Source organism: Protopterus annectens, chromosome 10.part0 (genome assembly GCF_019279795.1).
Source record: "Protopterus annectens isolate FY-2018-M chromosome 10.part0, PAN1.0, whole genome shotgun sequence".
In the NCBI taxonomy this organism is placed as follows: Eukaryota; Metazoa; Chordata; order Ceratodontiformes; family Protopteridae; genus Protopterus; species Protopterus annectens.
The window spans coordinates 1,226,065,862-1,226,078,719 of NC_056744.1; the positions used below are offsets into that span (position 1 = coordinate 1,226,065,862).

At 40.6% G+C, this 12,858-nt stretch overlaps 1 protein-coding gene across 1 annotated transcript in view; it reads right to left on the reverse strand.

The window, feature by feature from the left end:
- Nucleotides 1-12,858, reverse strand: part of TUT4 (terminal uridylyl transferase 4) — a 3,240,181-nt gene that overhangs the window by 510,706 nt on the left and 2,716,617 nt on the right. The window contains exon 26 of the mRNA XM_044086854.1: nucleotides 764-912. Coding sequence (XP_043942789.1) covers nucleotides 764-912 — 149 coding nt within the window. The remainder of the gene's footprint in view (nucleotides 1-763; nucleotides 913-12,858) is intronic.

Sequence of the window (12,858 nt, forward strand, 5' to 3'; positions counted from 1 at the left end):
AATATAGCTGCAAGTACAGAAAACTCCTGTAACAATCTCATGTCGATCCGACACAGGAATGGTTAGAGAGAGGTGAATTTAAACCAAAAGATGAAAGGTTAATAATGGCAGCCCAGGATAGTGGACTACATCGATGTTGATTTACAAGTCCATTGGACATGTGGGGGAAACAAGACAAATGCAGCTTCAGGAAAACAGAACTGGAAAGAGTCGCACATTTTCGTTGCAGGGTGTGATACACTAATAGCAGACAGTCTGTAAACTGAAAGGCATAAAACTGTAGCAAGACTGTTGCATTGAGGATTGTGCAAACATTACAATATTTAAGTACATGAGAAGCAGTAGTGCATGAAAAGAAGGCAAAACTAGCACTGATCATTGAAACTGCTACAGCCAGTGATTACAGTTCCTTATGTACAAGACAGACACAAAGTCATAGAATACCTGGATTTGTAGGCAGAAATGACAGCAATGTGGAATAAAGATACCCAGCCAGTTCCAATAGTAGTAGGGGCAATGGGTCTCATAAAAAAGAATTACAATCGTATATAGATATGCTGCCGATACATGTAACTCTACGAATTGCAAGAGGAGTCACAGAACATTGCAGGTGCTGCAAAGAGCACTTTTGGCTAATATCACAGATTGAAACAATAGTAATTCACAAATTTTAATCATACTTTGACTTAGGAATGGGTCCATTCCTGTCATGGTATTAGAAACCCTAAAGACTTGGAGAGAAAAAAAAATGCACACAACATACTGTTCTTTGAGCGATTTTGTTTGAACTCAGGACAGCCCCGCCGAACATGACCAGTATCACCACAGGTGAAACATCTCTTTTCTCTGTGCTCCTTTTCATCATCTCTTAAGTCCTTCTCTTCCTCTCTTCCATTTTCTTTCCTCTTTAATCTGCAAAGAATGAAGTCAGCTCATCATTACCAGAAGCGAAAATTTTAAGCCTAGCATATGAAGTAAAAATGAATGTTGGGGAGAATGTTGAGCTATAACAATTAACCTGCAGCTTTTATGTTCAATGTATTTATAAATGCTGCTGTTCTATAACAGCATTTCAAAACAAAACTCTAACACACTTCGAACTTAAGTACAGTTTTGTATGAATGTACCAAAGTAAGAGATCTTTGAGTGAAATTCTCTGGACTGGATTACATGTTAGAGATTTTCCCAACAAATGCTAAAATTATCCCAACACCCTATGCCTTAGTTTATTTTGGAGTATACTTCAGCAATACCAATAACCCATAACATTTACCACACAACTAGGCAAAGGTGAAGTATTTTTCTCAGACCATTTCCTGAAAGAAAATACTTGTAATGACAAAGTAATGGGGAAAAATAAAAGAGAAAACACATATGCACACACTGATCTCACAAAGTACAGTTTTGTACCTACCATAAATGTAGATGTCCGATAGATATGCAACTGCAGTCCTGACATATGGGTTGTCCTGCCTCAGGCAGCCCTTCGGTCGGCCGGATTCCAAAGTCCGGGTCCGGCGTCGGCCGATGTCGCCTACTCCCCGACGTCAGAGCGGCTGGGGTATAAAGGCATCCGCCGACGCCATCTTCTTCAGTGTTTCTTGCCCCAGATGCCAGGTGCCCTCCAAAGAAGGCTAAATTTGGTGAATGGATAAAAATTTCAGACATGCACAACAGTAATAAAAAGATACACCATACCAGATATCCCCAGCTAATAGAGGAAAGGGGGAATGGACCCAAAAGGAAAATTGCAGAGGGGTAGGAGGGAGGGAAAAACCTGACTGCAGTTGCATATCTATCGGACATCTACATTTATGGTAGGTACAAAACTGTACTATGTCCTTCAAGAATGCAACTGCAGTCCTGACATATGGGTTGAATGCCATAGCCAAGCTGGGGGTGGTAGGATCTAAGAAAGGGATGGTGTAGCTAAAATGCCCTGCAGGACTGCGGAAGCAAAGCCTGCTCGGGATCTGGAGTATAAAGGCAGGTTGTAGTGTTTGGTAAATGTATGCACGGAGCTCCATGTAGCAGCCTCTAGAATGTCCTTTGTAGCCACTCCTCTTAGAAAGGCTGTGGATGTGGCTATAGCTCTGGTGGAGTGTGGCCTAATATTGGCTGGCACACCTTTTCCATGGAAAGAGTAACAGAATCTGATGCAGTGTCCAATCCTTTTTGAAACGGTTTGTTTGGAGATTGCCTTTCCTTGCACTCCAGCAGCATAAGCTACAAATAGTTGGTCAGACTTTCTGGTGGTCTTTGTTCTGTCCAAGTAGTAGCGTAATTGTCTGTGTATGTCCAAAGTGTGCAGCAGCTTTTCCCCCTTATTTTGAGGGTTGGGAAAGAAGGTAGGCAGGTGAATTGCTTGATTTAGAGACACCCTGGATATCACTTTTGGCATGAATGAAGGATTGGTTCTTAGAGAAACTCTGTCCTGATGAAAAATGAGAAAGGGAGGTACTGCCATCAGGGCCTGTATCTCTGAGACTCTTCTTGCTGAGGTAACTGCCAACAGGAAAACCGTTTTCCAGGAGAGAAATTGCATTTCTGAAGATGCTGCTGGTTCAAAAGGAGGAAGAGTTAATTTTTCCAAGACGAAATTGAGGTACTGGTGGTTTTCTGGGAGGTTTGATATTCTTTATCCCTCTTAGAAACTGTCTTAGCAAGGGATGTGAAAACACAGGTGGATCACAGTTGTATTTTGCTGAGATTGCTGAAGCGTGAATTTTCATGGAAGAATATGAGAGGCCACTATGAAACATTTCTGCCAAGTATTCTAATATCTGTGGTATGCTCATTACTGATGCATCTTGACCCGTGTTGGCATTCCAGATGATGAATCTCTTCCACTTGGCTGAATAGGTTTTTCTGGTGGAAGGTCTGCGTGCTTCCAGCAAGATTTCTTGTACTTTTTCGGAAAGAGAGGTATGGGTGAAAGTCATGGAACCCTCCAAGCTGTCAGCTGCAATGTTTGCAGGTTTTGATGAACAGTCCTGTAATTGTGCTGTGTTAGATGCAGAGGCCATTGAGGCAAGTGCCACGGTTTGGTGTGAGTTATGCTCAGTAGCAATGGATACCAGTGCTGCCTTGGCCAGTCTGGAGCTATCAAAATTCCTTTTGGTTGTTCTGCTTTGATCTTCAGTAACACCTTGGTCAGTAATGGTAGAGGAGGGAATGCATAAATTGTTAGGGAATTCCAGCTGAAGGAGAGGGCATCCGTTCTCCAGGCTAGAGGATGGTGCATCCTTGAACAGAACTTCTCCAGGTGATGATTGAGGTGAGAAGCAAAGAGATCTATGTCCGGTCTTCCCCATGCACTTGTTATTTGTGAGAAAATGTGTGGATGCAGCATCCATTCGTGCGGATCCAAGAAATTTCTGCTCAGCCTATCCGCCAGAACATTGTCCTTGCCTGGAACAAACTGGGATTGCAAGTGGATGTTCAGTTTCAGGGACTTTTCACAAAGAATCATTGTTAGTCTGCAGAGGGGGTAAGAGTGAGTGCCTCCCTGCTTGTTTATATACCACATGACAGTGGTGTTGTCTGTCCTTATTAGCAGATGACCTTGCTGAAGGGATTTCCCGAAGGCCTCCATTGCATGTATGACTGCCAACATCTCTTTCTGATTTATGTGCAGATGCATTTCCCTGGGAGTCCATTGCCCTTGAATGCATCTGCCCTCCATGTGCGCCCCCCATCCATGATCTGAGGCGTCTGTTGTAATGGTTTGACTTGCTAGAGGTTTGTTGAAAGACATGCCCTTGTTTAAATGACTTGCTTGAGCCCACCACAAAAATTCCCTTTGCAGTCATGGAATGAGTGGTATTACGTCTTCTAGATTTTGGCTGTGTTGAGACCATAAATTTTTTAGGTACCATTGTAGCTTTCTCATGTGTAGTCTTGCCAGAGGTACCAGAAGAATGCAAGATGCCATGAACCCCAGGGTCTGCAGGATTTTCCTTGTGGTCAGCTGGGTGAGCTTTGCTAGGCTTTTGAAGTAATCTGGTAAATGTTCTTGTTTCTCCTCTGTGAGGAAAGCCATTTGTGATTGTGTGTCCAATTTGGCTCTTAGAAAAATAATCTGGTGGGATGGCAGTAGTCTTGATTTTTGAATGTTGACTGTGTATCCCAAAGCCTGTAGTAATTGAATGACATAATCCAAGTGTCTTATCAAGGTTTGTTTGCTGTCTACTTGTATAAGACAGTCGTCCAGGTAAGGGTATATTTGAATCCCCTGGAGCCTGCAATGTGCAACTACTGATGCCAGGCATTTCGTGAATACTCTGGGCACAGTAGATAAGCCAAACGGCAATGCTGAGAATTGATAATGCTCTGATCCTGCAAGAAATCTGAGGTATCTTCTGCAACTGTGTCTGATTGGGACATGCAGGTATGCCTCCTTGAGGTCCAGAGTAACCAGCCAAGACCCCTTGCCCAGCATGGGAAGGAGTTGCAAAGTCAGCATTTTGAATTTTGGCACAATGAGAAAAGTGTTTAGAGCGGACAAATCCAGTATAGGTCTCCATTGCTTTTCTTTTCTTGGAACAAGGAACAGTCTTGAATAGAATCCCTGGCCTTGTTCCTGAGGAGGAACCTTTTCTACTGCTTTTATTTGTAACAGCTTTGAAACTTGTATGAGTGCCTCTGCCCTTTGATTTTGTGACAGGTTTGGCATGCCTTGTCTCGTTGGTAAGGTATGGAAGTGGAACCTGTAACCTTGGTCTACTATGTCCAGAATCCATTTGTCCTTGGTTAAAATGTGCCAGTTCTTTGAGAATAAGGATAATTTTTTGCCTAGAGGCGCTTCCCTTTGAGCCTTGGTCAGCGGGGTAAAAGTCAAGTCATTGTGATTGTCCCTGTGGTGCAGCTGAACTCCCTGCGCCACTTCTCTGATTTGGAGGTTGCCATTGGCGGCCCCTGTAAGAGCCTCGGTATTGTCCTCTACCTCGAGCACGCCTGTTTTTTCCCCTTTGAAACTTGTCAGTGTCTGGAAAGGACCAATTATTTGAAGGCCAATTCCTGCTGAATCTAGGTGGCTGAACCTGGAGGAAATCCTTGACTGTCTGTACTGATTTAGCCTTTTCCTCAATAGACTTCAACACATCCTGTGCATTAGCACCAAAAAGCTTCTGTTTTTCCAGAGGTGCATCTAGGAGCTTTACTTTAACATGGTCTGGCAGTGGCTGTTCTTTCAGCCAAGCATGTCTACGTATAACGGCCCCTGTCATAGCTGACCTACATGAAGCTTCCAATGCATCATAACCACACTGAAGAAAATGATTGCTAACTTGCTGAGTGTTATGAACCAAATCCTGCAATGCCTTTCTATCTATAGGCTCAGGAGAGGCTAGCTTTTTCTGTAAATCATCCATTAAGTAATCCTGGTACTGAAACATATGAAAAAGACAGTTAAGTGACCTCATGGCAAGGGTGGAAGAGGTATAAACTTTTTTGCCCCATCTCTCCAGGGACCTTGATTCCCTGTCTGTGGGCAAAGGGTTTTTGGCCGAGGAAGTAGCCACTCCTTTGGGCCCCTGAGAAGTAGTTTCTAGATCCACAGAGTGGGCCTTAAAGAGATGCTTGTGAGTTTCAGGAACCCTGTAATATCTGTCTGGCTTGACAGGAGCAGGAGGGAGAAAATCAGGGGAAGCGCTGGATTCTGAGTATACATCATCCAAGACATCCAACACTGGAGGAATAGCTAATGGTCTGTGCTGGGGTAACTTGAGGAAGGTACGTAGCCTTTTCCTGGAGTCAGAAAATTCCTGGCCCTGCCACTGAAAATGTTCTCTCATGGAGTGGAGAACTTCTCCGAAAGAAAAATCCTCTGGAGGAGAGGCAGAAGGAATTGATTCCTCAGCATCAGAGTCCTCGTAGGCCTGGAAGGATTCTTCCTGGGTATCTGAGTGCTCAGAATCCCTAGAGGCTTCATCTGAAGAGAGGGTATCTGGCTGTTCTGTCCTAGGCCTTTTATCTGCAGGAGGCTGAGCACCTCTGTCTGGGTGCGACTGAGAACCTCTGATTAGACAGATTAGATCTGCAGCTAGGGTCATGATCTGTTTATCAGAAGAAAGGCTCTGGGAACTAGTTTTAGGAGGATGGGCCTTAGCCTAGCTGACAGCCTTAGCACGTGTGTAGGCCTTGATGGACATGGAGACCGGAGGCCTAGCTGCCCCACGTGCAGGAGTAACTTTATCCACTGGTATGGTGTCAGGTAATTCTAGAGCTTCGGTTTCGGGAGGAAAATCAACAACCGGCACCGGGGTAACCTCCGGGACCAAAGTACGCGGTAAAGCGGTGTCGTCGGCCTGGAGCGGTTGAATTACCACCTCCGAAGAGGCCGATGCACTCGCGGTAGGCTTAGGCGTGGTAACGGTGGACGACGCGGGCCGAGGATGTCGGTCCCGGTCCTTACGCTTTTTGGAAATATGTGCTGTCGGTTGTTCCGACGGCATGATATAAGCGTAATTTTCACCAAAAAAGTCTTCGGCAAATTCTGCCCGGCGCCTGAGTGTGCGCTTATTAAAGCAAGCACAGGCAGCACAGGCCGAGACGTCGTGGTCTGGGCCCAGCAGGGAAGGCAGTAAGAGTGAAAGTCCTTATGAGGTATTTGTTTACCACAAGACAAACAATTGTTAACCTTTTCAATTTTTTCTGACATCGGCTGAGGCAAGAAAAATGTTCCCCAATGGGGTACTTAGCTTTTTGATGACTTCGGTAACTGAAAACACAGGAGCTGACCGACCGGCACTTGCGAACTGCTTCTGCTTCGGGCACCGCACAGCAAGAAAGACTGAAGAAGATGGCGTCGGCGGATGCCTTTATACCCCAGCCGCTCTGACGTCGGGGAGTAGGCGACATCGGCCGATGCTGGACCCGGACTTTGGAATCCGGCCGACCGAAAGGCTGCCTGAGGCAGGACAACCCATATGTCAGGACTGCAGTTGCATTCTTGAAGGACATCTGTAAAATACTGAAGTAACAACAACAAAATTCCTGGCATTCATTCAGAGATATGCAACATTTAAAATTCAATTATGCCCTAAATTATCAGCCATTAAAAAAGTATTGGTGGCAAGTCTTTTTAACTAACAACAATAGGCCAGAATGAAGTGAAACCAGACCTCTTAACAGTCCCTATTTTAGAGGAACATTCCTATTTTCAAGCTTTATTTACCCCTGCGCAAGATGCCCATATTTTGGAGTATGTCTCTCTTCTCAGACTTCATTTACCAATTCACATAATTTTCTGAATCCCCCAATCACTCATGCTTTTTGAAGGCATCTAGTACATAGAAAAACATACCAAATAACCAACATATCAGTGGCAGCTATAATTTAAAGAAAAGGGACACATTACATCTCTCATTTTCAAAAGCAAAAATAAATGACTGTGTAGCTGAATTTTGCCATATAGTTCATTAAAGTCTACAGATTTTACACTGTCTCTGATAATGTGCTTACACTTTGCCATTATTTTTGTTACTCTCTTACTTTTAAATGTGTTTCAGAGTAGTATTACACATTCCATTAAAAGCAAAAAGAGATGTATGTTATTTGGTCTTCAAATTTTATACTGATTAGATGTCCAGATTTTTGGCTGATGTTCCTACTGTTCAAGGGCCTTTGTTCCTGTTTTTAATGTCTACAGGTTGAGATATATGAATGAAACAGTTTTAATGTGATTTCAGAAAATACCTTTAATTTGAGGTTTTATATACTTCCATGGTAAACTGTTTTGCTGTGTCTTACAGTGATTAGATTGGTTCAAACACAAAGACTACTGCAATTTAAGAGCTTGTTTTTATCTACACGTCTGAAGAAGTCTCAATGAATGCATGAATTGGGTAAAATTGTTAAGGATGTCACTCCTTAACACATTTTTATAGATTTCTTATACAAGGAAGTTGTGCCTCCCCTCCACAATGAAACCAAATGGACCACGTTAAAAGACATTTAAAAAGACAGTAGTAATATCCAACAAGTAAATACAAAAATAGAGACTTTTAGCATTTAGTTACTTATCGTAAGCTCTTATCTTTAAAACACTGCTAATGGATATAACCTAATTTAATGGTGTCACTGAAGAAATTAAATTGAATTGCTACCACAATTCGCGTTGTTCTAAAATAGTACCCCATGAACCATCCCCAGGACATTCGTTCTACTTTTTCTAATAAAAAAACAAAAAATTATGGTCCCTATCATTCATAATATGTTTAAATAATGCATTAGACAATTTTTCTTTATTTCATAAATGTGTTCATTAATGCATTCTTTGAGCTTGTGCTCAGTTTTTCCAATGTAGTAAGCACCACAGAGTTGACAAACTGTGATGTATAATACCCCTTGTGTGTTGCAATTATATCTACCTGATACGTTTAACTTCTTTGTTCCTACAGTCAATTATCAGTAGAAATAAATGTGCAATGTCTACAAGCCCTACATTTTCCCATTTTATATTCTGCATTAATAGTTCTTTCTGTCACTATATTTTCAAAAATATTCCTAAAGTTTTTGCCTCTTTTATTCACTACTTTTGGGAAATCAACTAATTCACCTGATAACTCTCTATCATTCTAATAAGCTGCCAGTTCTTTATCATATCTACAATGGTTGGGCTACTTAGAGAATAAGTAGTGATAAATGTTAAACTGTTATTTGATTAACTGATGAGCCTTATTCATTCACCTCTAATGGGTTCCTTTCATTGCTATGAAACCGTGCATGGACCCTATTGGTTTCTTCTGATCTCTACTTATTTAATAATGGAACATATACTTCTCTTGGTTATCACTTCTTGTTTTACAGAATTTATTAGTGATAATGGAAAGCCTCTATTTAGAAACATGGTTCATAACAAATTAAATTCTTTTTTAAACTCTTCAAAGTCTGACACCACATCCTTACAGCTCTTACCATCTGGCTTTTTACAACTGCCCATTTCTGATGGTATGGATGACTACTTGAACAATGCAAGAATGAGTTTGAATAAGTTATTTTCCTATATACACTAGATGTTAAATCTTTATTTATACTACCTTTGAATAATTTTACATCTAAGCAGGATACTGAATCTCCACTTGTATGTGAATTTCAAAAAGTTTGGTGAATTATTAATGTATTCAATAAATTCTGATATTCTACGTGTCATCTTAAATATCTTGTAACATTGTGGTCCATTTGGTTTCACTGCGATACAAAGCAGCAAATTGAAGCAACTGATTTAATCATGTGATATGAACCGCAAGTATTTAAACTGTTTTTAAATGTCTGAATTTATCTGAAGAAGTCTGAATTATAAATTGAAAACACGTATCTTTTACAATAAACTGAGGTGTGAACACTGGCTTTTATTATTTTTTTTCTGTTAAGTAGTAGTAGTAACAGTTATTAGTAGAATGCCATGCCCTTACTTATAAGCTACGTGTTACAAAAGGATTTCCTCACCACACTGGACACATGGTGGTCAAAGTTCAGATTTCTATCCATCTAAGTACCCAGATCTCTCCCTGGGGTGCCATCAATGTTGTAGTTTGCAGGAGTATTTGATTTCCCAAAGGGCATTATTATGCACTTCTTTGCATTATGTTTGAGGACATGGCTCTGACATCAATCTGTGTTATACCATTCTGTAGGATATCAACATTGTTTGGGGAGTCAGTGATTGCCCTGAACTTGCAGTCATCAACAAACTTGGTCAGCCAAAGGCCATCGATAATTTGCCTTGATTTCAGAGAAATATAACCCAAATCAAGCCAAACACTGAGCCCTGTGGTATTCCACTGGTGACTTGCCTCTTGCTGGATGTAGATCCCCCCATTAACAACAGGTGTCCTAACAATGAGCCATCTGGCTACCCATCTGGTGACATACAGGTTTATGCCCAATTTTGTGAGTTTATCTATAATACACAAGTGGGGTACTGTGTCAAATGCCTTGGTCAGGTTAAGGTAGGCAGTATGCACTGTCTTACTCTCATTCATGGCCTTAGTGACCTTTTTTTAAAGTAGTCCACCAGATTGAGTAGGCAGGACTTGCCCTTGACAAAGTCAAACTGGGTTGGGTCTAGAGTCTGGCGATTTTCTATGTTGTTGTTAATCAGGTCCATGATTGTTTTTCTACAGCCTTGCACATGAGGCTAGTTAGAGTTATGGGTCAGTAGTTTCCTAAGTCCGTTAATGGTCCCCTTAGAGAGATGACTGTTGCTGTCCTCCACTATACTGGGACTGGGACAAAGCCTGTCTGGACACTATGATTAAACAGAGATCTGAGGGGGTCTGCTAGTTCACGTTTAAAGGAAAATAGTGGGTTGCACTACTTAACATGCAGGAGAAGTAGCTTCTTAGATTTCTTGGTTTGGATTTCATGCTACAGTACTCATCCTAGTGCCTATTTCGTACAGCTTTCTTATCTGAAAAGTCTGGATTATCACCAAAAATGTGTGAAATAAGGGATAAATGGGTGGATCAGCATAAAATGAAGAAAAATAATGGATAGGTCATCAGGATCTGATAACAAGTTTAATGACATAGGAGAATATATTCACAAGTGTATCACGCACTGTTCATCAGGTCATAGTCACAGAGAATGCTCCAAGCAATACAATCTAAACACAAAGTTGACAGGGAAAATGGGAAAGAACAACTTAGTCTCTTCAATTTGACAATCTGACTCTGGAGCTGGGATGGAGCCTAGCCAAAAGAAAAAATGACAATGTAGTCACTCATACAATAATGTCTCTAGGAATGACTTAGACAACAGCATACCACTAGGCATAACATCTGTGATGAGGAAGCTGATATAAATGTATTTATTATGAGGAAGCTGAAAGAAATGTATTTACACAGTGCACACATTCTGTTAACTGGACTGTAGCCCATTTTCAGTGGAGGTGAAGGTAGAAAAAAAAACAGAAGTCAAATGTAAATAACCTAAAGCAATGTCAAATCTAGTATAACACAGCAGATAAACACTGCATACATATTTATATATAAAACAGATAAATATAAAAAAGATAAACCTTTACAAATACAGTAAAATAAGGAGGAGAGAGGAATGAATACAAGCAATATACTGAGAAAACACATTAAGACAATATTTTATAAACATAGCACAATATATACAATTTATTTTCCAGCAGTATGACAAAAATGAATGTTAATGCAAGGAGGTGCACACCAAGTGTGAGAACAGATATAAATGGGTTTGTTTAGGCAAAGTAAAAGAATGTGACTCAAACTGAAGTAAAAGGGGGTCTTGGTGAAGAAAAGGCCACTAGATAAAGAAGATGAATATCATGACAGGGAAATTAAAAACGATGTGCAGAGGGCAAGAGGGAAGGGAAACAGTGGAAAAAGTGGTGAATGGAGATAGAGAAGTAAAATGCATATGATAAGGGAGAAGTAAAATGCATATGATAAGGGACAAAGTGAATAAGCTGTATTAATGTATGAATGAGAGTGAGAAAAAAAAGGACCTTGAAAATTTTATAGCAGTTTCATGTTGTTAGTACCAAGCCTCTCCAGAGTATTGGAGATTCCTGACAGTATTTTTTTCATTAATGTAGCAATATTTTACTCTTTCTTATTAGCCTTGGAAGTTTGTTCAGCTATTATAAATCCCAAACCTCTAAAAAAGGGTGTGGCAGAGTGAACATCTGTACTGCGAGTCAATTTGTAGGTGGCACGAAACAGTTTGACAGTTTACAATCTTTATTTTCAAAGTCAGTAATCAATTATTAGGTTTCTACAGGATAATTTGCTGCTGCCTAAAAAGTATGACAGTGTAAAAGCTGGCATTATGTGACTGTGACAGCTTACAGACAGTTGCAGGGATGCCAAATGGGCATGTCCCTAGGGTGCTAAATTCCTTTGTTACAGCTCTATAAATCTATATTGAGAACATATCCTGGTTACACTTTCAGCTTGCTGTTCCATACTACCTGAGCTGTAGCACACTACAGATTATGAAGGGTGAGTACCAGGTCAAGGAGGAACATGGTACAACCAACTTATGTGGGTGGAGACAGGATAAATTAAAATAAACTAAGAACAAGTTGAGTTTTAAGTACAAAAGAAACCCAAATTAAGTCTTCATATGGATCACAAAGGTGAACTCAGGGGTGGGGAGGGGGGCAGAGAAACAAATTTGTCAGCAAATATGCTCCATACTAAGGTACTACCAAAGAAACAGCGGAAAAGAGGACATGTTCTTACAATACTTTACAGAAAAGTAATGTGGTCATTTACTTCCAAATGCTGGGAGTGACTTAGCAGCTGACTATACTTCTTATGTTAAAGAAAGTATTTGCTACAAAAAACTAGTTCTATGGTAATTTAACAGTAGGTGAGAGTCCAGAGAGGCTGGTTAGTTCCTTATCTGTAAGCGTGGTGTAATCTAGAGACAACAGTTTCATTTTTGGTAGATTATGACATATGAAAAGGATACAGTACTATAAGTAAGTCACGGCTAAAAATGAACAAGGGCACTCAGTGGACATGGTATACCTGAACTTCAGTAAAGTCAGTTACTTGCTTTTTCAAAAGGAGACAATCAAAAAAGTCAGAATTAGATGTAAAGGAAATAGTGAGAAGGGAAAAAATCTGACAAAAGAATTATATTGAGAAAAAAGTACAGCACTTCCAAGTCTATGACAAGTTGAGTGTCACAACAGTAACTACCGGGCCAGGTACTCTGGCATATATTTGCAGAGTACATGAATCACTTTAGGCATCAAAAAAATGAATCCAAGTGGAACTACTATTATTTTTTATAATTTTTTTACACTTATTTTACCCTTTGTGCCTGGCAACCATATGTGACCTATTCATTCCCCTGGTCAGTCTCAGCTGACCT